The sequence below is a fragment of the Ochotona princeps genome, chromosome 4 (genome assembly GCF_030435755.1).
Source record: "Ochotona princeps isolate mOchPri1 chromosome 4, mOchPri1.hap1, whole genome shotgun sequence".
Classification (NCBI taxonomy): Eukaryota; Metazoa; Chordata; class Mammalia; order Lagomorpha; family Ochotonidae; genus Ochotona; species Ochotona princeps.
The window spans coordinates 35,371,510-35,395,496 of record NC_080835.1 but is presented as its reverse complement, the minus strand read 5'-3'; the positions used below and the strand labels follow the sequence as shown (position 1 = coordinate 35,395,496).

Below are 23,987 nucleotides of genomic sequence, written 5' to 3'. Positions count from 1 at the left end.
TTAGCAACATGAAGAATGGTTGCATCTTTATGAAGGGATTTCCATTCAGGTCCCCTTGGATAAGCACAGTTCTTTTTCCATTATCTTTTCTATCACCCATTGGCGCCATTTTTCCCTTTTAAATGCTCATGAAATTATTCAACCACTATGGTAAAAAATTGAAATATGAATATGGAGAAATGAAACTCTGCTCTCCCAAACTCAGTTTAGTAGCAGTTGTGTAAACAATGATAGGAAATATTGTGTTGCGAATGAGATACAAAAACTCAGTGTTTGGAGCACTGGACACAGAGACGAAAGCACTATTTCTCCCAAGGACATCAAGACGACAGCAAAGAAGTTAATAAACTGCCCCCTAGAAGAGTGGATCATATTTCCTCAGAGGGAGTAAGTAAACATGAAATAACCTTCCTGTGAGCATGAATTAAACGGTGAAAGCATGAGGACATTGTAACATTACATCAGGTCAAATCCACCAATGACAATACACACGCATTCCTTGGTATTCCTGGACATTGTTTCCTATATCCTATGGTTACCAAAATCTGCAGATACTCAAATCCTTGTATCAAATGACATCACATTTGCATATACTCTGTACACACTCATGTATATTCTAACTCACTTTTAGATGATTTTTAATACTCAGTGCATTGTAAAATGCTATGTGCTTGTTATACTGTATGGTTTAAGGAAAGATCACAAAAATAGTAAGCACATGTTCTATGCCAAAAGAATTTTTGTTGAAAAATTAATCGTGACTCCTTGAATGCAGAATCCAAGAATGCAGAGGATCAACTGTGTCCATATATGTTTTGTGTTTCATAATGAAACCATCTGTTCATTAATGATTTTCCCTTAGTTTCTTTATATCATATTTTTTCACATTATGGGTCATGAGACAAATGCATTTGCTCTTCAGCAGCATTTATTTCTAATTGACTAGTGTAGAAGAGACTAGAATATTGGCAGACAGAAACACTATGAATATAATGAGTTAGCAATGTATATACTGTTTGTGAAAGAATGTTTTGATTGTGCATGTCTAAGTTTCTGTGTGTCTGTTTCATAATGAACTTGTTATTTGAACTACAATCCCAAAAAGTTGATTTTGAAAGCCACTGTGGTAGTAATATTTTCTATTGTTTTTCATTACATCCATGTTATATAGGCTTTGATTAAATCTTGAGTCCAAATCAACTTTGGTTTTTAATGAAGTGACAAGTGACACAGACTGACCCCATTTATAAGCCTGGCACACAGGAAAGCATCTGTTTTAGTGAACATTTTACCAGATGAAATGCTTCTAGCTTAAAATGAAACCACCATTTATAGCATTATTTTCATATTACTTTTTCTGTTCTAGGCTGAAAACTAATAAATTCAACAGAATACATAAAAATATGGTAAATTAGAAGTATGCTTCTTAAGGTAGTTACTACTTCCATTACATCCATGTATTCATTCAACAGTTGAGTGTTCATTAAATGCCCAATTCTGTATGCTGGAAACAGAGTGGTGCAGAAAGCAGACAAATTTAATGAAACATAATATTTCGTATTAAACTTTTGTATTAGAATTAGGCTTTTTGCAGTTGTGGTAACAGGCATTTTTAAAAAGGCTTAGAAACAATTACGAAGGAAAAATGTTCAAAGAACAAAGTCCAAGTTGGATAAGGCATGTGACATAGTGGTATCTATGGCATTGGGTATGCAAAACTAGATGAGACAAATGGCATACTTCATAAAGCAGTTTTAACATAATTCCTACGGAGAAATTAGAAAACATAGACATAGCACATTTTTTGCTTGGTAGAAAATTACAGTTTAACTCAGTAAGTATTTCAGTAAAATATAAGTGAATATTTCTACTTTTACAGTGTTTCATGTGTATCTTCAGAACATTTCATCTTTTTCATACTACTTTCTGCATCATTAATCTCACTTATTTCCAAGGGTCTCATTTGCCATTTTTCATTGCCCTCTTTGAAACCATTTGTGACCATAAGGACTTCTTGTCCTCCTTGTACGTTCACATACTTAAGTCAATATCTGTTTCTGTATTATTAAATTTCAATATGTCCCTCTAATTTCCATAATCTATTGAAGATTTGCTCCTATTTTTAGAATAAGTGTCTATGAATTATTTCCATTGAAGATAAGGGGAAAGAGAAAGCAGTAACTTATAGATGAGGGACAATATTTTATTGTTCACTAAATTTACATCCAAAGTTCATATTCAAGACAATGTTGAATGTACAATACTGAAACTCACAACAACTCAGAAATTTTCAATGCTAAAGTCCTTTCTGGTGATAACTTAAAGAAGTAGCTATGCTCACTTAAGTTTGCATTTTCCTCCTCCTCCTCCTTCTTCTGTGTGTGTGTGTGTGTGTGTGTTGTGTCAACTTTCAAAGATGTATGCATTTTTCACTTTACAAAGTGAGGCCTTTGTTTTCTTCCTTCACATCAGATATGTGATAGTCAAATCAACTGGATATTGGTTTCTCAAGGTAAACAGTTTGGCTCGAGATCAGACCAAGCAAAGACAATTCTTGGACAACAGAATGTATCAGTAAGTGATAGGAATGCATAGATAGAAATACTGATTTTTGGTAATCACAAAATAAAAATCAGTTAAAATTGCAGCTCATGCTAAGAAAATTCAAATATAAGTATGATTTTGATGCCTCTTCGGAATGCTTTTGTAGTACTTCTCTTTTTCTCTTGCTATCTTTTTTTTGGCCTTTCTAAAAAGGAAGAGGACCTGATATAACCTAGAAGGAAGGGGCCTGAAGACAGAGTAAGGTTTGGATAATTTTGGTTTTCCAGTGCTTCTGTATATCTTCCTATTTTCTTAAATTGGATTTATTGTTATTCCCTGAGCCAACAAAAATACTTCCTTACACCTTGCTTTATGTGACTTTAGAATTAAAATATGTGATGGAAAGGTTTACATGTGAGGAATAGAAACTTTTTCAAGCTGAATGTGCTCGATTTTTCAAATGTTATGCACTCATAAATTAGCATTTGCTGACTGATAATGCTCTGATCCTGAAAAACGATTGATAATGTCTCATTTTTACTCACATTGTGTAGGATCAGCAATCAGAATACTGTTTTGGAACTCCAAGAACACTCAGATATTATTACATTTTGAGAAATTTTATTATTCATATTCATTTACTCAAATCACTGACCAGTTGTGTTTTGTTGTTATTTATTTATATCCTGCCGGGTACGTACGTACAAGACTTTGTGTAACACACCTTTTTTTTTTTTTTACTATGAGGAATGGCTCTTTTCTCTTTTTGCTTTTTTGAAACATTAAGCAGGGCTATGAAGCTGCCAGCTGCTGCAAACCAAATTCAACTCAAATGCCTTGAAATTCAATGGCCTTTTTTTTTTCTCTCTTTTTGCCTCTGTATTACTTGTTTTGCCACTACAGGCAAACAATGGCTGCTGTTTCTGAATGTTTCCGAGCAATAAACCGTTTCCAGATGAAAGCTGTAGTAGCTGCCACATGCATTTTTGACTTTTTTCTAAAACTCGCCACAACACCTTTTATTGTGCATCTACAGGTAGTTTCTATTAGACAGTGGGGGAGGGGGATGAGGGTAGCTAAGCTAACCATTTTAAAAACGCTGTGCCTGTGCGAGCCAGCTTCCTTGGCCCACAGCTGTCACACACTTTGGCAAAGAGATTTGACACTGAGGAGAAAAAGAACAAACCCCAGTGTGTCATCCTCTTGTCTTTGCCCGGCGGAAGTGGAAGCCCGGGGAGATAGGAGTACCCAGCCTCAAGCCACCGCGTAGGAGGGATGGAGGGACACCTGAGCGTCCGGTCACTTCACCCAAGACTTTGCGTCTCAGAAGGCGAACGCTAATAAAGGACAGTAGGGAAAACCTGTCTATGACATTCAACACAATGCTTACCAGAGGCCGGGAGAAGGAAGGGCGGAATTGAATTTCCTTTTGTAAAGCGAAAACAGCCCTGAGCACAGCCCCTTCTGAAGTCTGATATTTAAATGGAGAGTTGTAAGACATCACATTGTTCAATTTGGAACTGAGAGTGGCCCAAGTTACTGGAAAGATCATGCCTTGAGTCTGCAAAATCGTTGGCCAAGAATGCCAAAATTTTCCAACACCCTATTTCAATATTGTGCTAAAGCCATCGTCTCTGTTGAAAAACTGGAGTTAAATATGATCCCCTTCTCTCCCTCCTCCGTCCCCCGCTCTCCCGCGCGCCCTTTCTCTCTTAGGTTAGTTTGGGGGACAAGGAGGGGGCTGGAGCTTGGCCCCAAACTCAGAATTGCTGCCAAGGGCTTGTAATACAATCTCTCCCCGTTTGAAGGGTAAATCAGTGTCAATTGCGTTTGCCGTCCACCAGAAAAAGTAAGCATTTTACTTCCGCTCGGTCTAGGTGGACTGATGAAATGTAGGAAATCTGTCTCTGGCAGGGGGGTTGGAAATCGTTTTCCCAAACAGCACCGAGAGGAGCCATCAGGGAAGTATGCAGAGGGGCCGTGCGGCTGCAGCTGCTGCTGCTGCTGCTGCTGCCGGGCTGGTGGGGTGCGGGGAGCCGCAGCCGCAGGACCTGCGCCTGGAGGGGGCCGGCCCCGGATTGCTGCAGGAGCCCAGGCGCCTCTGAGAGCAGCGGGCAGCCCAGCTCCGGACGCGGGGGTGAGCAAGGCGGGCTGGGCCGGCTGCCTTCCCGACGCGGCCGCCGCAGCTTGAGCGCCCTGCAGCCTGCAGCCTGCAGCCGAGGGTCGCGCAAGCCCCTGCACGGCCGCGGCGCCGAGGTGGCGGGGGAGGGGCTGCTCATTCACAATGAGCCCAGGGACGTTGGAGGGAAGGGTGAGGAGCTGTGGAAAGCTGCGACGGGCTAAGGCACCGAGTCCGGGTGCTCCCTGCAGCGGAAGGCTTTCTGAATCACTGGGCACAAAACCATGTGTTCCTCAGCTCTGCTGTGGAACAGGCCAAAGACCGCAGCACGAAAAGCCCGCGGGGGAGGCTCAGCGAACCGCCGGCACACGGGGAGATTTCCACCGAGCACCCATGCAAAGGGCGTGAGGGTGTCTGCTTGCACGCTCGGTGTGGTCTGGATGGCAGGAAGGCGGCAAGGGGGCGGGATGGCCTTAGCCTGAAGGTTTCTCTGGAGCAGCGGAGTCAGGATGGAAGTAAAGACCACACCACTTGTGCTTGGGGGGCGAGGGGGTGATACTGTTCACCATTGATGAGTTTGACAGAGTTGAGCTTTCGTACAAGAATATAGCCATGGTAGACTATCTATCAAAGACCTTTTGGAGGGCTGTGCTTGGTATCTTTGTGTTCAGTCCAAAGAATAGACCGGGATCTGGAATTGTTTGGGGAGCATGGGGGGAGGGGCAATTTGATTTGGAAAGGTGAATGGTCCAGGCAAAATGGGTTTCTGCTACCTTGGTGTGGAGAATTGTCAGGAACTTACTCTGGACTCTGAAGTCTCTAGGAATACAGACTGTTTTCCTCAATCCTATACAACTGGGGAGGAATTGGGCTGTTGATACTTCCGCACTGATAGTCTTTTCGGAAATCCTAGACTGTGGCCACTCCACCTTCTACATCTTCATCTTCCTCCCTTCAACTGTTGACCAAACTTCACTTCCCTCCTCCTACTCTCCTTCCTGCCCCACCCCGCACCACCCCAAAAAAACACCCTATCTCTAACTAAGCTGGATTGTGCAGAGGCAATCTTGTGCAAGGAAATGAGATCTTCTTGTGGACAGGAACACCCATCTGGCCTCCTAGTGTTAAAATAAAGGCTGGGGCAGGTAGGATGTACCAGCCAGCCAGAGGAGTCGTCCCTTCCTCCCGTCCTATCCGCTGAGAGTCACAGATCGAGGCTGAGAACAAGTCCTTGTGCTCGCGGCTGCTTTCCCCTAACAGGGTGGACACTGCCCAGCTACAGCTAGAATCTGATTGTCCAGCCTGTCTTTGAAGTTGCTCAATGAGCTCCTTCTGGAGGAATGCTTCCTTCTAACTGTAAAGAAGGTGGTGGTTGTGGTGGTCTTCCTCAGCATGGGTGCGGCCATTCTGACTGCCTAAGAGAAGGTAAGGGACTGAGGGGTAAGCCTTTGCAACACCCGCTCGGGCCTTCCCAGGGCTGCCCCAGTGGCCTCTAACATGCTTGGATTTTAGCCTGTGTACTACTAAACTTTTGGCTTACTCATTTTTTTGTTCCATTTTATTGCTGTGCGCCATATCTGGATGATGTGGACTGCATTTTATGAGAACTAAAATCATATGATGAAATTGGTTCCACCTGGTGCAAAATACCATGCCCGTGAGTTTTCCAGTATCTTATGAGAAACTCTAGTTAAACCTTAAACTCTGATAGGTGCAGTGAAGTGTAAGGTTTCATTTTAATCCTAATAATGTGGTGATCTTTTAGAATTTTTGCTTCAAACTGCAGGTCTGCCCCAGTGGACTCTGGAAGCCTTTAGAAGAGCAAAGTTTCCTTGGTCAAAACAAATGATGAAGTTGTACCAGTTGGCTTTCAGGGATGCATTGGTTTACACCTGCAGAGAATGTGGTGTGATTTTGGTATCTGCGGTTTTGATCTGAAGGGCCAGGAAGGATCCCACTACTTCCTTTGTCCTGTAGGACCATCCAGGTTTTCCACTCGATGCTTTTTGACTACAGAAAATAACAGGTGAATGTGGAAAAGAACGCTTGTCAGAAAGAAGAAGATCCTGGTGTAATTTTTATACTAGGCCTTTTTAGGGTCAAATCAATAAACTTTTTGTCAATTTTTCTCCATGTCATGAAATCAAATATGTGTATATATGTATTTTCATAAAATGTGAAATTCTGCTTTTGACTGTATCACAGTCAAGGGAATTGGAAATCGTGTTATAAATGTGACCTATGCAGAGACTCAGCTCCAGACTTTACCTAATCTACTTTCATAAAATTTTGATATAAGCCCTTAAATATTCTAATTGATCCAATGGCTTTAGTATGGCTTTTTCATTCAAAGTATGCTTCAATCTGATATGCTTGGGACCTGTAAACCTGTAATTGAATTGGAAGAATGTAATATTATAACTTAAGAAATAGGAAAAATAATACCAACTTCCCTGAAAATAGTGAAAATCAAGTCTTCCTTATTCTTTGTTTTTGGTTATGATTTAAGAAGAAATTGTTGCAAGATATACAAATCATTATGGGGCTGTGGAAATAAAGAATTGGAAGAAAAGATGACGTTGTTCAGATTGGCCACCATGAAGGTTGGGTGGGTATTTCTGATGACGGTAGCTATATTGCCCTGTTAACCTTGGGCAAACCATCTTCTGAAACCTCAGGTCCCTGAGTAATAATCAGAACTATGACTGCATGAAGCCACAAAGATTCCTTTGAATTTAAGGATTTTTCATATAATTTGTTAAATTAACAGAGTGCTACTTTGCTTCTGTTAGGTGATGTTTTATGTCAAATTGCTTTCCTCTAAAGGTGAAGGTTCCATTATAAAACCTGACACTGTCCTATTAAATTGTGAGCTTTATTTTGTTATTTGGCCCTTAGGTAAAGATTTGGCTTATTATTGTTGAGAATATACTTTTTTAGACATTATTGATTAGCCAGAATGAATCACATGGGAGGAACTCACAAGGTTGAAAGAGCCATCCAATGTCATCTTCAGGGCTTTAGTTTTTGAGTACAGCTTGAAAGATGATATTTTTCACCTGCCAGATTTTAAACAGTATTTGGATTAGGATTTTGTTTATTTAAATTTTAAGAGATAATGTTACTGACGTTTACTTTTTTTTTTTTTTGGCATTGTTTGACACCTGTAACACAGAAAGCTAAGCAGTGATGAGGTCATGCTGACAGTGAGAACAACTGCTAACTTTAGGAATGGGAGTTTTGCCTGTAGGTTCTTCAGGAGTCAGTGTTGGAGATGACCATAGTTGAGTTCAAATTTGTGCATGTCTTTCTGACTCTCTGGGGGGTGGCGGTGGGGGTGGTGGTAAGTGGGCCTGTGGATTGGAAGTGATAGGGCTCATATTTATGATGACAGATGTGCTATTCCCCTATCCCAATAGCTTATGATTTTTTACTGGTGTCAAAAAGGCAGTACAATTTTTTAATAGAATTTTGTTAAGTGTGAAAATCACTCATCTTAGAGCTCAACGTTTTATGTAGCCTCTTGGGAGAAGTATCCTTTGCAATATGAGGAAAATTTTAGATTTTCAATGATTTGTTTTTTCATGTTTTTTATACTTTTACCTGTTTACATCATGGTTATCTTTCAGATGTTAGCTTCCATTGTTCATTGCCAAGACCCTCAGTTTCACAGGGAGAAAAGTCATCTGAACAGAGCAAGATAGCTATTAATGCCTAGGAGGTAAAACTGTTTGACCTTAGGATTTCTGATTCCACGCCTAATGTTCTATGCATTAATATGGCTTCCTGGAGGACTCTCATAGCAGATACTGTTGATATAATGCTTGTCATTTTATTTTTATTTCTCTTTTTTCGTTTTTTATAAATACTGTATATGTGAAGCTAGAGAGAGAGATCAAAAATCATCTTAGTCATCATCAAAGCACACCTCTAGGTGGCATGGAAGAATAGTTTTTCATGAAGAGTCATGAATGTGATATTTTCAAGTAGGATTCTAGAACAGTAGACTAAACAGAGTCTTTAAACATGTGCATTTTACTTAGGGAATCAGTCATTCTTTTTCTTCCCCTGAGTTTTTCAAATCTCATCATATTCATACTTCTTTGTCCAGAATCACTTCTACTATGGAAAAAGAAAAAAAAATCTATGCACACGGCCTTTGAAAATTTTGGATTAAGTTAATGCATGCATTTTTCCTTTAAGTTTTAACTTTTCTGATTTCTAAGTCCTGGGGGTTAAGTTATATATATTTTTTTGAGGCCTCTTTTCAAAGTAATAGTGTTTATCTAATACTTACTAAGTTATTTGCCAAAATTTTAAAAATGTTTAGTTTGTATACATTTTATAAAAAATGTTTTTAAGTATTTAGATACATTGAAAAAGAGAAATTTGCTTTCTTCCTAGCTCTTTATAACTTTTTCTTCAAGTCTAGTGGACTTTTCATTATTTTTTTTTCAATCTTTAAAAGCTATCTGTTGGCATTACTGACAGTTCAAAAGTTTGTGAATTAATTCAAAAGATCTGAAATGATCTTTTTGTTATAGCTTGTTTTTTTGTGATCTAATACAACTCATCTAGATTGAGGAAATATTTGTTAAGAATTATTAAGTGTAAAATTTAGGGTGTAAGATGGAAAGAGTAACTTCTAATGTTTTATAGTCAATGGGATATAATATAGCCAATAAGGTACATATTGTGGTTGACAATAATTGAGTGAATATTTCAGTAATTTCATGCTATCTAGGTAATATACTTTGATTTATCCTTTTTTTTTTCCCTACCACAATATAATCATTTCAACGGGAAACTACTTGACCTTAGAATATATTCATCCAAATTCTAACTGTTGATCCTGCTACCTGGATGCGGTTCCATGTCTTACATTGCTTCAACCAGATCCAAATCAAAGATCTCTACTTTTTGACCCTCAGTCACGCTCAGGGGGCAATTTGAAATATGAAAAAGGACTGAAATTAGATTGGCACCTCAAGTTCTTTTCACAATGAAAGTCAATAGAGAAGCTTTCTATGATAGTGACTTTTAGCTTCTAAATATTTATCATGTTTACTTAATTTATGCATATTAATTACCCCTTTCACCTTTTTACTCTCACTTCTGCCTGATAGAGGAATGTGATTCTGTTTTGCTTTCTGTCACAGTTAGAATTGCAAAGATATAAAAATTGGAAGTTACCTCATTACTCTTTTGGCTTTGTTTTTAGCAAATGATCATTTGTAAATATTAGAAGATAGTGTGATTTGCATTTCTGGCAAAACACAGGATAGACTACATGAGAAGTAAAAGTGCCACTGTCACGGAAAATAAAAACTTGACTGTTTAGAAGCATTGAGGGAAAGGATTGTGTCCCTCTGGCTCATTGAATTGGTTACATGTCATTAGGCTTACTGTAAACTATCCCTGGATGAATTCTTTGCCGAACAATGAGCTTCAGAGTCTGAGGTGTCTTCTTGCCTTTATAGAGCAAAATAGGACTCTGATGCTTAAATGGAAGTGGCAGAGCACACAATAGGGTAAAGTTACTGAACCACCACATCTCGTTTTCAGGAAAGTAGTGGGAGAGATTGTGTCTTGAGAAGAAAGGCACTGTAGAGGTAACCCTTTTAAGATTTCAATTAGTATTTAAATGTAAGAATCATGTGCTTAAATGTATTATTGCTGAAATACTTCTGAGACTAGCTGTCTTGCAGAAGTTCTAATTAGCTATAGAGAAATATTTTGTTTTCCTGGGACTGGATATATTTTTCCAATATCTGGGGCAAAAAAAGCTTTTGGCTTTTGGTGTTTAATCAGTGAATTTGGGGAAAACATTAGAGTGTATTATATGATTAATGCCATTATTAATTGTGAAAGAATAATGGCAATGTTCTGATTCCTTTACTGACAATTTAATAACATATGACAATGTGTATCAAAACAAGTTATATTTGCTCTTGTTCACTTTCAATACTTAGATATGCAAAGAATACACAGAATATTTATGATAATTTAAACAAAAACCACAAGAGTGATCAGGGATGACATTGTGCTTTTAAATCGTATACTTTCAAATTTTCTAGTTCCTCTTATTTTTTTCTGACACTTGGGAAAGAGTTACAATTTAATTTTTCTAAACACCAAATCTTAATTTTTTAATTAGTCCTCTTTGAAAAACTATTTCAAAGTCCTCTTTGAAACAAAATAGTCTATGATAAGTGAGTTACATTTTTCACTTACCTGGAAAGGAATAATATGCAAAGTTTCAAAAAATAAAAGCCAAAAATTACATAATTTGTAAGAAAACTTTAAAATACCACAAATACTGAAATAGAGCTGAAATTTCATATCATATAAATCCTGCTTATTGCCTGTTGCAACACTTTTTATTTTTATTTGGGTATAATGCACTTGATCTTTTCATATGCATACTTACTTCTTGCAAAGTGAATTCCTGCATGTTATTAAATATTATGATTTTGTTAGTTTAGCTGCTTTAATATTACTTCTGCAGCCTTAAATCCTATAAATAATTCATACAAAACTTCTACATTCGAGGTCAACAATTCATTCAATTCCTTTTTTTTTTTCACTCAAGTATTTAGGCTACTCTTAAGCTGATCATGTTAATAAAATCATCTTTTATTTTTACAGATATAAGATATTTAAGTATTTTGAGATGGTTTCAAGCAATGCCTAGTATGTAAATCAGTGAGAGAGGAAGAAAACAAAGGGACAAGAAGCGGACTGCAAAGGATCAGACACCTGTAGCAGTACTTGTTAATGTTGTGTGCAATTGTAGCATTGCTTTTGTTTGATGTAAAATGTGTCCTTCTGCAACGGTATGACTGAGTGCTGCAATCCAGACGTATGATCTTGATTAGGTCATGTTATCTATTCCTTTTTGTTACTGTGATTTGAGAGATCTGGGCACTCTTTGAATGGGCCTCCTACCCTGTTTTCCATTCCATTCTGTAAATCGCAAGTCTGTTGATTGCATGGTCACCTCGGCTAACCAAGTTGTGCTTCATCTTATAAGCAGTAATTTCAAGAGTAATGACTGTGAGTTGACAATAACTTTTGCAAAGACTGCCCTAAAAGCATGTGGAAATTTATGGTGTCAAAGATTAACACAGACAATGTGTTAATCACACACTTAGATTTTAATCCAATCACTTTTACCATGCTTATGTGAGTGGAATTTTTTGCTTTAGCAGATGGCTGTTTCCTAATATATATATTTTCACATAAGCTTAGTGCCTATTGTTTGATTTTCTGTTTGACCTTTGATTGCTGCTGTTTTTTACTTAGTGGTGGTTGGCTGAAAGTTAGAGGGCCAGCACAGATAAAGCAAATAGTGTTGCACCTAGTTTAATCATTAACAGCTTGGCCTGTCATCATAAAAACAGATGATTTCAGTTGATTAGTGTGTTATGGTGGCAAAATTTTAATAAGGGAAGTCTAAACGAAAAGCAATTGCTCTTTTGTTTCCAAAAACAGGTATTACAAGTGGATAAATAATGTGCACAGCTCTGAGTCCAAAGGTACGCGGTGGACCTGGCCTCTCTGATATGCATCAGTACAGCCAATGGCTGGCCAGCAGACATGAAGCTAATTTGCTACCGATGAAAGAAGATCTGGCCCTGTGGTTAACCAATCTATTAGGTAAGGTTATAAGATCTCATTTTGTGAAAAAGATAACAGTATCTGGGTTTTTTTTCCTTCTGGAGTGTCCCTCACCTAAGCATGTGATAGCACCTTGGAAAGAAAGATTTTCATTATTTGTATTTTTATTTTGGAAACTTGAAGCATGTCGAAAATTTAAATGAATAGACCGAAGTTTCTTGTATAAATTGTGCTTAGTACTTCCAGTGACATGCACTGAAATGTCAAAATATGTGGTCAAACGGTTGATTTCATCATGATGCAGGTCATTAATTTACTCTTTCCTTTCTTGCAGCTGATTAATTACACTTACTCTTCTGACATTGTGCATAGGCCACAGACTATGAGATCCACCTTCTAAAAGTGTTTTTCTTTGCCCTAGTTTTATTGCATATTGCTGAAACTGTTGAATACTCAAATCCAGGAATAAGAACATTTCCCCTTTGTTAAAATGAAATGGCTAGACTCATCCAATTTCGACTTAACAATTACTCTTTTCAGTTTATCTTTGATTGGTAGTACCAATGTAAATGTCCTTGAAAAAAAAAGCCACCTCGTACTAAAGCTTCCTCTTTTGTTTTTATTTTGCTAACAATGTCACAGGATAACATTTCAAACATGCTAAGTGGAATCATACTTGAAAGAGTCAATATGTATAGAAAATCCACTTGAAATTATTTATTTTTATTGGAAAGTCAGATATACAAAGAGGAGGAGAGACAGAGAGGTAGAACTTCCATCCATTGGTTTGCTCCCCAAGTGACTGCAATGGCCCCAGCTGAGCTGATCAGAAGCCAGGAGCAAGGAATCTTCACCTGCTTTCCCAGACCACAAGCAGATATCTGGATGGGAAGGGATGCCACTAGGACATGAATTGGTGCCCATATGAGATCCTGCCTCAAGTAAGGCAAGGTCCTTAGCCACTAGGCTACCCTGCCAGACCGGAAAATCTACTTCTGAAATTAGATCTTCTTAGAAAAAAAATGATTTGAGACCCAAGGAAAGGGCCTAAATACAATTTATGATCTCCAAGATACTGTTACTGAGTAAACAGAATTGTAGCCTGAACTATTAGATTTTCTTTCATTGTTTTTAATCTTTTGGAGGTTAACTAATGTTTTTCATTTTACTAATTTATTTGCTGCAAGCTATCTGACTTCAACCTTGGGGCATTACAAGTATGTATTAAAAAGGTAAGAGTGGACCCAGCACAGTGGCTTAGTGGCTAAATTCCTCACTTTAAATGTGCCAGGATCCCATATGGGCACCAGTTATAATCCCGGCAGCTCCACTTCCCATCCAGTTCCCTGCTTGTGGCCTGGGAAAGCAGTCGAGGACAGCCCAAAGCCTTGGGACCCTGCACCCGTGTGGGAGACCTGGAGGAAGTTCCTGGCTCCTGGCTTTGGATCGGCACAGCACCAGCCATTGCATTCACTTGGGGAGAGCATCATCAGATGGAAGATCTTCCTCTCTGTCTCTCCTCCTCTCTGTATATCTGACTTTGCAATTAAATAAATAAATAAATAAATCTAAAAAAAAAGTAAGAGCACAGGCTCTGAAAATAATCTTCCTGGGTTGGATTCCAGCCAGGCCCCTTACAGCGGTGATCTTTAGCAGGACACCTCACGTTGCTTCCATTTATCTCTGCAGTGGCAAAAGCAGTAATATTTACTTTGTAACTTGTTATTGGTGTAAATGATTAAAGTATGCATAGTTCTTGAAGTAGCTATTGACATATTGTAGATGCTAATGTATTATTTTGATTCTATTTATATATTTTATTGAGTTATTAAACTTGTAAGTTCATTTACTTATTCAATCAATATTTGATTATTCAGTATTATAAGATAATGGTTACTTAAAGTGGAGGGTGTGAGCATTTAGCTGAGTGGGCAAAATATCTCTGTCCCATTTCTGGATTGAACTTTGTCAGTGTAGATCGTGGGAGGCAGCAGGCAGTGACTCAAGGATTTGAATTCCTGTCACCTCTATAGGATACCTGGTTGAACTCTGGACCCTCAAACTAATCCAGCCAGCTCAGCCAATTGGGCATTTGGCGGGTGAACTAGTGGATGGATTATAGTCTCTCTCTTTCCTTTCAGCTCTCCTTCCCTCTCTCCCTTTCCTTATGAACCAGTGGGTGGGTGGGTGCTTCTCTGTCTCTGTGTTTCTTCCCCTCTCTAATAACATACACTTGAACAAAAATGCTTCAGTTTCAATATTGGTTCTACCACTTACAATGACATTATGTAAATGTCATGTTCTACTGTGCCTCAGTTTTTATAATCTATGAAATACAAATAACACTAATACCTCAGAGTACTGTTAGAGATTTGAATGAGATAATCAGAATGAGCCTTGCACACAGTCACTGACTGGTAATTAACTGTAATAATTTTGGTGGTCCACACGTAATTTGCTAGACACTGGATGGCAGAGTGTTGATTCAGAATAGACACACCACCTGTTTTTATAAAGCATGGGGAACATTAACAAATAACACATTACATGTGTACCTAAATATATAAGTCATTAATTGGACTTATTGAGATACATTAAAGCTATTTATTGCAATTAAAATGTAAAACTTAAGCAGTGGAGATAAAGGGTCAACATTCTGTTGAAGGAGGTTTGCATTTGGACTGAAAAAGGCTACCCAGACGCAGTATAGGTCTAAAAACTTCAAAGTAACAAAACACATGAAATGAGTAGGAAGGAATTTAATACACTGGAAGAGCTGAAGGCATGCAGAAAACAGAAGTTTCCTGTGACTTATTTTAGCCACATACTATGCTGCTTTGAGGGAAACATTGAGGGGCTTACAATTCCTCACATGATCAATGAGGAGCTATTGAAATATTAGAGACAGAGACAGAGTGTGATCAATGAGAATATAACCTTATTCTACAAGCATAACCCCATGACTTTCATTCAATGCATCTTACTTGGTCAGTATGATCATTTACAAAGCAGCTTGATCGGTGTGAGCAGTCAAAAGACAGTCACAAAGAACAGAGAATCAGATGTGTAATGGAAAGATCCTTGGATGAAAAGCCAGGAGACCTGGCTTCTAACTGGGTGTCAGGAGACCTGGCTTCTGCTTCTGGCTCTGCCACTTGGTAGGAAGCTTGCCCAAAGCCACTCAGCTATCTTTTCTGGGCTCAGTGTCCTTGACTATAAAATGAAGGCATTGGAGTACTGATCCCTAATGTCCTTTCCAGCTCCAGAATTCTAAGTTTCCAAGAAATCCATCTCTTTAGTCCCAGTTTAGGGCAGTTGAGGTCATTAGTTTGCATAATGGGGAGATTTACATGAAGGTTTATATAAATTAATGACCTATCTTTTGTAGATTAAGCATTTTTTAAGGCTAGTAGCTGTAACACAAATGCGACTTGTAGATTTTGAAAATTTCTCAAAAAGGAATTCTAAAATTATCTCAGGCTAAAGTATCAACTTTGAATTGGCTTGCGTTTATACTAATTAGATAGCCATGTTTAATAGACTTGCAGTGACTATCCTCATAATAACTTGGAAAATTTTCTGATAGTAAGTTGCAACGCTTAAAATGCTAAAGTACTTAAAGCTCTGAAATACATACTAGAATAGTGGTAATAAGTGAGGGAGGGGACTGGCATTGTGGTGCAGTGGGCAAAGCTTTCACTTGCCACGCCCGCATTCCAGATAGGTTCCAGTTCATGTTGGTTGTTACACTTGTTCCCTACTAACGGCCTGGGACAAACAGTGAAACATGGTCCAGGTGCACATGGGAAACACAGATGAGGATCCTGCCTCTGAACTCCTTAATTCAGCCTGGCCCAGTGCTAGTACTTTGGGCCGTAGGTGGAATGAACTAGAAAATCTGAAAGATTTCTCTCTTCCTCTGTCTATAATTTAGACTTTCAAAGTAATTAAGTAAATTTTTAAAAATAAGAGCACAGACGCTGTTGCGTAGCAGCTTAAGTCCTAGTCTGCGGTGCTGTCCTCCAGTGCGGGAGTCAGTTCAGGGCCTGATCGTGCTGCTTTTCATTCACTCCCTGCTAATGTGCTGAGAAAGCAATGTAATAGTGGCATGAGCAGAGTAATGGGAATCAGGTGCCAGGCAGGTTTCTGTTTGTTTTTCCTGCCACAGTCCGTTCTCAACCCAGACTATGCTGCCACATACTATTTGGGCAAGGAGCCTGCTGAGCTCTTTCAAATATGCATAGACCTAGCTCAACTATGAGCTTACAGCCCTGCAGGTGGAAGATTCTCTGTTCTAAGTTTTGCTTTCTCCCTTTTTGAAAGTTAAACATGTTTTGAAAGTTAATTTAAAATTGATTATGCCTCCTTATAAAGTCTCTGAATATTTGAGTAAGGAACAAATATACACAGGCTGGCATGGCGGTTTATTGGTCTAATTCTCTGCCTGCAATGTAGGCATCCCATATGGACGCTGGTTGCTGTCCTGGCTGCTCCACTTCTGATCTAACTCCCTGCTTATGATGGCCTGGGAAAACAAGAGAGGATAGATCATGTCCCTGGGTCCCTGTAACCCTGTGAGAGACACAGAAGAGGTCCTTGGCTCCTGGTTTTAGATGGGTTCACTGCAGCCATCTGGGAAGTGAGCCAGTGGATGGAAGATTTTTTTCTCTATCTCTCCTTCTCTCGATCTGAATTCAAATAAAAATAAATGTGTTTTTTTTTTTTTCAAAAAAAGAAGGAAAGTATAAACCAAAACAGAGCATTCAATAAAGTTCTACAATTGTAATATTCAAATAGGACCTTATTTGTGAAACATTTTCTTTTCCCCAGGACATCTAAAATGTGACTTTTTTTCTTTGTGTATTTGATATGTGTTAATTGTACTCTAAATACAATTTTTCTTATTGTGTGCTCTAAAATATCATTTGAAAAATACAGTTGCTTAAAAAATAATTCACAGTTTTTCATGGACAAGAATGATTTGATGGAGAATAAAATGAAATATTGAGTAGACAATATTATAGGACAACATTTATTTTTAGCTTATGTGCCTAAAATTTGTGTAATAAAATTTAAAATGCGACTTTTCCTGTGAGAAAGTAGCCAGCTAAGGTGAACACAGGTTGAGTCATTTAGGATTTATTTAGGAGGTAGCATACAGATGTGGTTCAGGTCATTGTGTAGTCCTTACTTACTGAGTGTCCATATACCTTTGGGTACATGTACTCCACAGAGTATACATTGTCAGAAAGTTGCAGTGCAACTTTGGAAAATTAAATCCAAGCACCCTAGTATGGAATGCAAGCACCCCCAGCAGCACCTGGAGTAATGCGTTAATCACCCACCCTCTAGTTAGTACTGTGTTAACAGACGGCACTATGGGGTAGTTTTCTGACAAATATTCAGAAAACATAATAAAAGAATCGTGATGACCCTCTCATCCTTCTGCTTTAAGAAGTTTCTGTGGATATTGTCCTGTGCTGTGTATGAAATAGCCATAGTTCTCATCTAGTTAGCCACTTTATCTGATTTTTTGTCACGACCCAGCTGTGGCTCATTCATTACTTAATCCTGTCCTTAACATGTCTTCGAATATGAAATGCTTGTACAGGTTAAGTCTTGCCACATCGAGCAGCCACAGTTTATTGCTCAGCAGCCACAGTTTATAGCAGCTCCCATCACTCAACGGACCAATTACACTGTTTTAATTTTATGATTGCTACTGTTGTTGTGAAGATTGTTATTGCTGTAACTTTGAAGTGAATATTCTAGCAGAAATATTCTGGAATTGTCTGTTTTGCTAGTATGCATTTTTCTTTGATACAAGGAGAGAAGAGGAGTGGGGAAAGATCCCCCATCTGCGGGTTCACTCCCCAGGTGTCCACAATGATACCTGAACTTGAAACTCAATCCAGATAAGGAGTGTGTGTGGCAGGGCCCTTTTTATTTTAGCCATCTTCAGTGCTTGTCAGGGCTTTAGGTGGAAGCTTGAGGCTGGAGCTGGATGTCTGATGCAGTATGCAGAAGTTTTGCTTAGCAACTTAACCAGTAGGCTAAAGAGTCAGCTCTACTTGGTATGTTTTAATAATTTGGAAATGATGATTTATCATCTTCTTTGTTTAATGTTTGTCTAACCACACTGTGTGATTCACATAGAGTATATTTGTTGAGCATTAAAACATTAGAGTTAGGTCTGGCACAATAACATAGTTGTTGAAGTCCTCGCCTTGCACATGCCGGCATCCCAAATGTTCGCAGGTTCTAATCCCGGCAGCCCTGCTTCCCATACAGCTCCCTGCTTCTGGCCTGGGACAGCAGTTGAGGATGGCCCAAATCCTTGGGACACTGCACCAGCCTGGGAGACCTAGAAGAGCTCCTGGCTCCTGGCTTCAGATTGGCTCAGCACCAGCCATTGCGCTCACTTGGGGAATAAACCATCAGAAGGAAGATCTTCCTCTCTTTCCTCCTCTCTTATATCTACCTTCCAATAAAAATAAATAAATCTTTAAAATGCAAAAAAAACAAACAAACCCAAAAACATTAGAGTTGTTCTCAAGGATTTAGAATATAGGCAAATGTGTTTGAATATAGTAGGAAGTTTGAATCAATCGTGAGAGATATTATAAATCAAGTTATATTGAATTATTTTAATTACATTTAGAAAATACACCGTGGAGACCATTGCTGTGGTTAAACTGCAGTGTACAACATTGCCATTCTCACCTTTTTATTCAACTCCTTGCTAATGTACCTGGGAAAACAGTAGAGGATGGCCTAAATACTTGGGCCGCTTCCCCCACATGGGAGACACAGAAGCAGCTCCTGGTGTTTGTGTGACGCAGCCGCAGCCAGTGTGGCCATGAGGGGGTATACCAACAGATGCAATACCTATATGTCTTTCTCTCTGCCCTCATTGTAATTATGCTTTGCAAATAAATAAATATATATTTTTAAAAATTTCATTTTATGACACAGTTTCATAGGCTCTCGGATTCCCCCAACAGCTCCTAAAAGCCCTCCCCCAATATTGAATTCCCCCATATTGTTGCAGTAGTGCAGGTCATATCCAGTCCTAATTCCTTCATTGTGGGCAATAAATATGTTTAAAAAGAAAATTCAGATGCTTTTTAATTAGTATGTCCAATATCTAATATTTCCACATTTCAGTTCTTTGTTTTTTGTAAAGTATTATAAATATTGGTTTCTATTTGAAAGACAGAGGGAGAACTTTCCCCCATTGGTTCACTCCCTAAGTGTCTGCAATAGCTAAGCGTAGGCCAGGTAACATTCAGAAGCCAGAGTTCATTCACATTTCTAACATGGGTGGCAGGAACCCAGGTATTTATGCCAGTATTTGCTGCTTCCCAGGTGTGCATTAACAGGAAGCTGCAGACGGACTGGTAATAACCAGCCAGGACTTGAACCTGCCACTCCAGTGTGGAATGGGGGTTTCCCGAGTGGCAGCTTACGCTACAGCACCATCACGCCTACCCCAATTGTTAGTTGCTTCCGTATGCCAACCGTGCAATTAGATGAGTTCCTTAATCTGCACTCCTCAATTTCATTATTGTGAGATTCGTATAGTAGTAGCATCTACCTCACAGTTTTATGAGAAGATTAAATGTGCAATACTCACAGTATTATACTAATACTTAGACTAAAACCTAGATAGAATTTTCAAATGTCAAATGTGATTATTCGAGAGTCTCAAATCTTTGAATATGTTGGGAAAAAAAAAGCTATTTCTCAGCACCATTGAAAGATTAAGAGTATTTTTCTTTCCAGTCGGCTCCCATATAAAACACTTGTAAGATTGAGGCTTAATATTCATGAAAATTAGGAAGAATAAGATTGAAGTATACAAACATGCATGCTGATTTCGTATGGTGAAAAAGTATTGCCGAGGATGTTTAGTTCCTATAATTGATCCCTGTTATTTTAAAAGATAATAGTTAACCTTAATATTTAATTCAACCCCCTTATCTTTGTCTACTGGAAACCTGTATGTTATTATTGACTGGATGGTTTGAAGCCCAAAGTTCAGCATTATAACTCAGGGAGGAAAATTACTTTTCTAGAGTTGATTATTTTAAACTTCAAGGCTATTGTCTCTACAACCTAGTATAGGTCACTATTCCAAGGTGATTAGATTATATACATTCATGGCCTTTTCCTTCCTTAAACAATGACAACCTAAAAAGGATGGGGGAGGTGTGGAAACACATGATTCTCTGGCGCTAGAATTTCATTATTTCTGATATTTATACTTTGATATGTCAAGCCAGTCACACAATTCAGATTAAAGACGATCTATGTCTGTAGCAGAGGTACTTTTCCTTGTAGTATTGCTTTTACTTGAGGCTTGTAATTGAATTTTCACAGCCCATTCTTGTGGATTTGTCATGCTTAAATTGAACTCAATGTATATCCTGTGTTTTCTTTTACATATTATTGGCCATAGTAAGCATAATAAGGAGTGATGTATTTTTCTGTAAAGGGATAATAACTGGTTTCTTACGGTTACACAGCACATATAAAATGCATACTTAATGACCCTTAATCAGCTGGAAAACACATTATATTTAATGTTTTCTTACAAAAAAATTTCGAAGTCTCACATTTTCCTTCATTTGCACATATAGTTCAGCTATAAAGCATGCAAGAATCTCTATTTTAGCCAAAAAAGAAATTCCTACCTTTACAAGTTGTAAAATATACAGAATTGAGAATTGACACCTAATATATTTTTCACTGGATACAGATGTTCAGTGTGAACTCCTTCCAGTAGTCATGAAAATCAGGATAATTTAAAAAATCAGGCATAATGTGAATTGTGTGTTTTTGGTAAATTGTTAATATCATCCCTATTTATGCTATGTGCAAGTTATTTTCAGATAATTGTAACAATTTTGTCATTTAAAATTATAATGGAATCTTCAAATTTCCATAAACTTTAGAGAAATAAGAATATGCAAATTTTGCTTCAAATGTAGTAAAAAAATCTTTCAATTGATTCATAATCACTGAGTTTTCCTTCTTTATTTGAAATTTAACCACATTTGAATAAACATACTTTTAAGAAACTATTTTTAAAAAGATTTATTTATTTATTTATTGGAAAGTCAGAGAGGAGGAGAGATAGAGAGGAAGATCTTCCATCCAATGATTCACTCCCCAAGTGACCGCAACGACAGGTGCTGAGCCGATCCGAAGCCAGGAGCCAGAGACTTCTTTCCCGGTCTCCCACAATGGTGCAGTGTCCCAAGGATTTGGGCCATCCTCAACTGCTTTTCCAGGCCACAAGCAGGGAGCTGAATGCGAAGTGGAGTTTCCGGGATTAGAACCGGCGTCCTTATGGGATGCCAGCACATTCAAGGCGAGGACCTTAACCGCTACACTATCGCACTGGGCCCAAGAAACTATTTTTAACATTTAATTTGAATTCCTGTTGGCAAAATAACATTCTCTCTATTGTTAGAAAATGCAGGCCAACATAGTGAATGCACAATATAAATTTTCTTATGCTGGGGTTTTAGTGTCATTTCTGAATTGAGTTGAGCTGTATTCAGTTTTGATACATAAGTGGTACGCTCAGCTACTTCTGTGGTGTAAATTTACAGCTGTTCATGTTTTGCCACTTGCAGAAGTCATTATCCTAACTAGGGGCTAAAATGTGAATTATTCAATGGGGAGATGGAACATTTGAAAAAAAATGGTCATTTTTTTCCTTTTCACCTGCCCTTTTCCCAAAGCAGGAAAAAAACCATTTAAAACACCATTGAAATCTAAATAAGTTATTGTTGCTTTAACTTCAAGAAGATAGTTTGTTGCTCCAGTTGAGATGTATTTATTTAGTATTCGTGGAATTGAACTCTTTGTCTTATTTCTTTTTAATTATTATTACAAAATCAGATATACAGAGAGGACAAGAGACAGAGAGGAAGATTTTTTTGTCTGATGATTCACTCCCCAAGTGACTGCAATGGCCAGAAATGAACTGATCCGAACCCAGGAGCCCGGAGCCTCTTCGTGTCTCCCAAGCTGGTGTAGGGTCCCAAGGCTTTGGACCATCTTTGACTGCTTTCCCAGGCCACAAGCAGGGAGCTGAATGCGAAGTGGAGCTGTCGGGATTAGAACAGGCGCCCATATGGGATCCTGGCACATTCAAGGCGAGGACTTCAGCCGCTAGGCCACGCCGCCGGGCCCCCAAAATACTTGCCTTTTAATATTTTAACTTATTTGCTTCTCACTAAAATCATGCTCAATCTTTTATTAAGATTTTCTAGCTGTTTATTTCTTTATTTGTTAAAATACACACACACACTGAACACAATTAAAAAGCATTTACTATTATGTTAGTAAGATGTCCTTCCCTACATATGAGATACAATTACGAATATGCATATATTTCTATCATGCATGTCATATGATGATGTATCGTGGACATGTCAAGAAGTTTTTAGCAAATTGAGCAAGGCAAACTTTTTTAAAACAAAATACACTGTTGGGAATAGAATACAGCATTTGGTTAATTCCAAAGGAAATGATATTAATGAGTGTGATTATACACGAAAGAGATCAGTGTGCACTGGGAGATTTTCATTTTGGAAATATGACTAAAGGAAACATAGCACCTGTCCAGGTACGCCGCTGACAGCCGGATCTATGACAGCAAAAAAAGGACCGCAGTACTAACAAGAAAACCTGCATGAAGGCTGCATGAAGAGGTTGCAGCAAGGAGTCAAGATGGCACTGTGGAAAGGAGGTTAGAGGCAGATGGAAAGACCTTTGGATCTGCGTTAAAGGGCATAGATGTAGATGGAGGAGACTGGGCAGTGAGAGTGATGTTCAGCAGTGTTAATTTTATCAGTGAATGTGTTTCATATCTGCAACAGGAAAAGCCGCTGTTTCTGTGCTAAAGGTGTGGGTATCAAGTCTCTTTAAGATTGTGGCATGGAAAATAAAGGGAAGCCTGAATCCACAGGAATTGGGATTTATAGATTATAGGCAATTGCAACAATGAATTGGAGATATTTTGGAAATGTAGGGAAATACAGAATCAGACAAAGATGGAGATTTGGGGGAAATTAATTTTGAAGGAGCAAATAAGAACATGATTAGTGATTATATGAGGGTACTTTTTAGAAATTCATGTGAGTCTTCATTTATAATCCTTGTTCTAAAAGGTAACACTGATGCATGTTTTAAATTTCTTTTTCTTGTTTTGCGCATGTGAATAAATCCTGTGTAAGCTAAGTTAGGAGTATTAGTCTCTAAAACATCTTAAACACGGATAACATGTACACCCAACTTCTGGACACAGGTTTTCCCCACACTACTGTACAGGTACTGGGTCTATTAGAGGAGCAACCAAAAAACAAAACCAGTGCTTTGTTCCTACTCAGATCATGAAGAATCTTTTCAGTCACTGTGGCTTAGTCAAAGGCAGTGGGGCCTGGTCCTCACTGTTCAGGCTTCCCTGAGTAACTGCTTTCTGCTCCATGATTGCTGCAATGCCCACTGCAAGGTCAGAAAACACAGTGGGCACTGCTGGCCACAGTATCTGCATTGTGATTCTCCGTCAGTGACCGAACATTTCCAACCTTAAATATTAGATACGATACAGAGTTGAATTCACAACTGAATTTTTTTGGCATTCTAACTGTAAGTGTATTTTCTGCACAGTGTACCCTTTTTAGGTTAG

The 23,987-nt window shown here is 38.4% G+C and overlaps 1 protein-coding gene across 2 annotated transcripts in view; it reads left to right on the top strand.

Annotated features, from left to right (window-relative positions):
• The first annotated feature begins 4,396 nt into the window (after positions 1 to 4,396).
• Positions 4,397 to 23,987, top strand: part of GAS2 (growth arrest specific 2) — a 129,532-nt gene continuing 109,941 nt past the window's right edge. The window contains exons 1-2 of one of the 2 annotated variants that reach the window (XM_004585448.3): positions 4,397 to 4,681; positions 12,158 to 12,322. In XM_004585448.3, coding sequence (XP_004585505.1) covers positions 12,178 to 12,322 — 145 coding nt within the window. In that variant the 5' untranslated portion in view covers positions 4,397 to 4,681; positions 12,158 to 12,177. Of the gene's footprint in view, positions 4,682 to 12,155; positions 12,323 to 23,987 lie in introns of those variants that run through there. The other variant, XM_012927073.3, reaches the window with a different exon arrangement.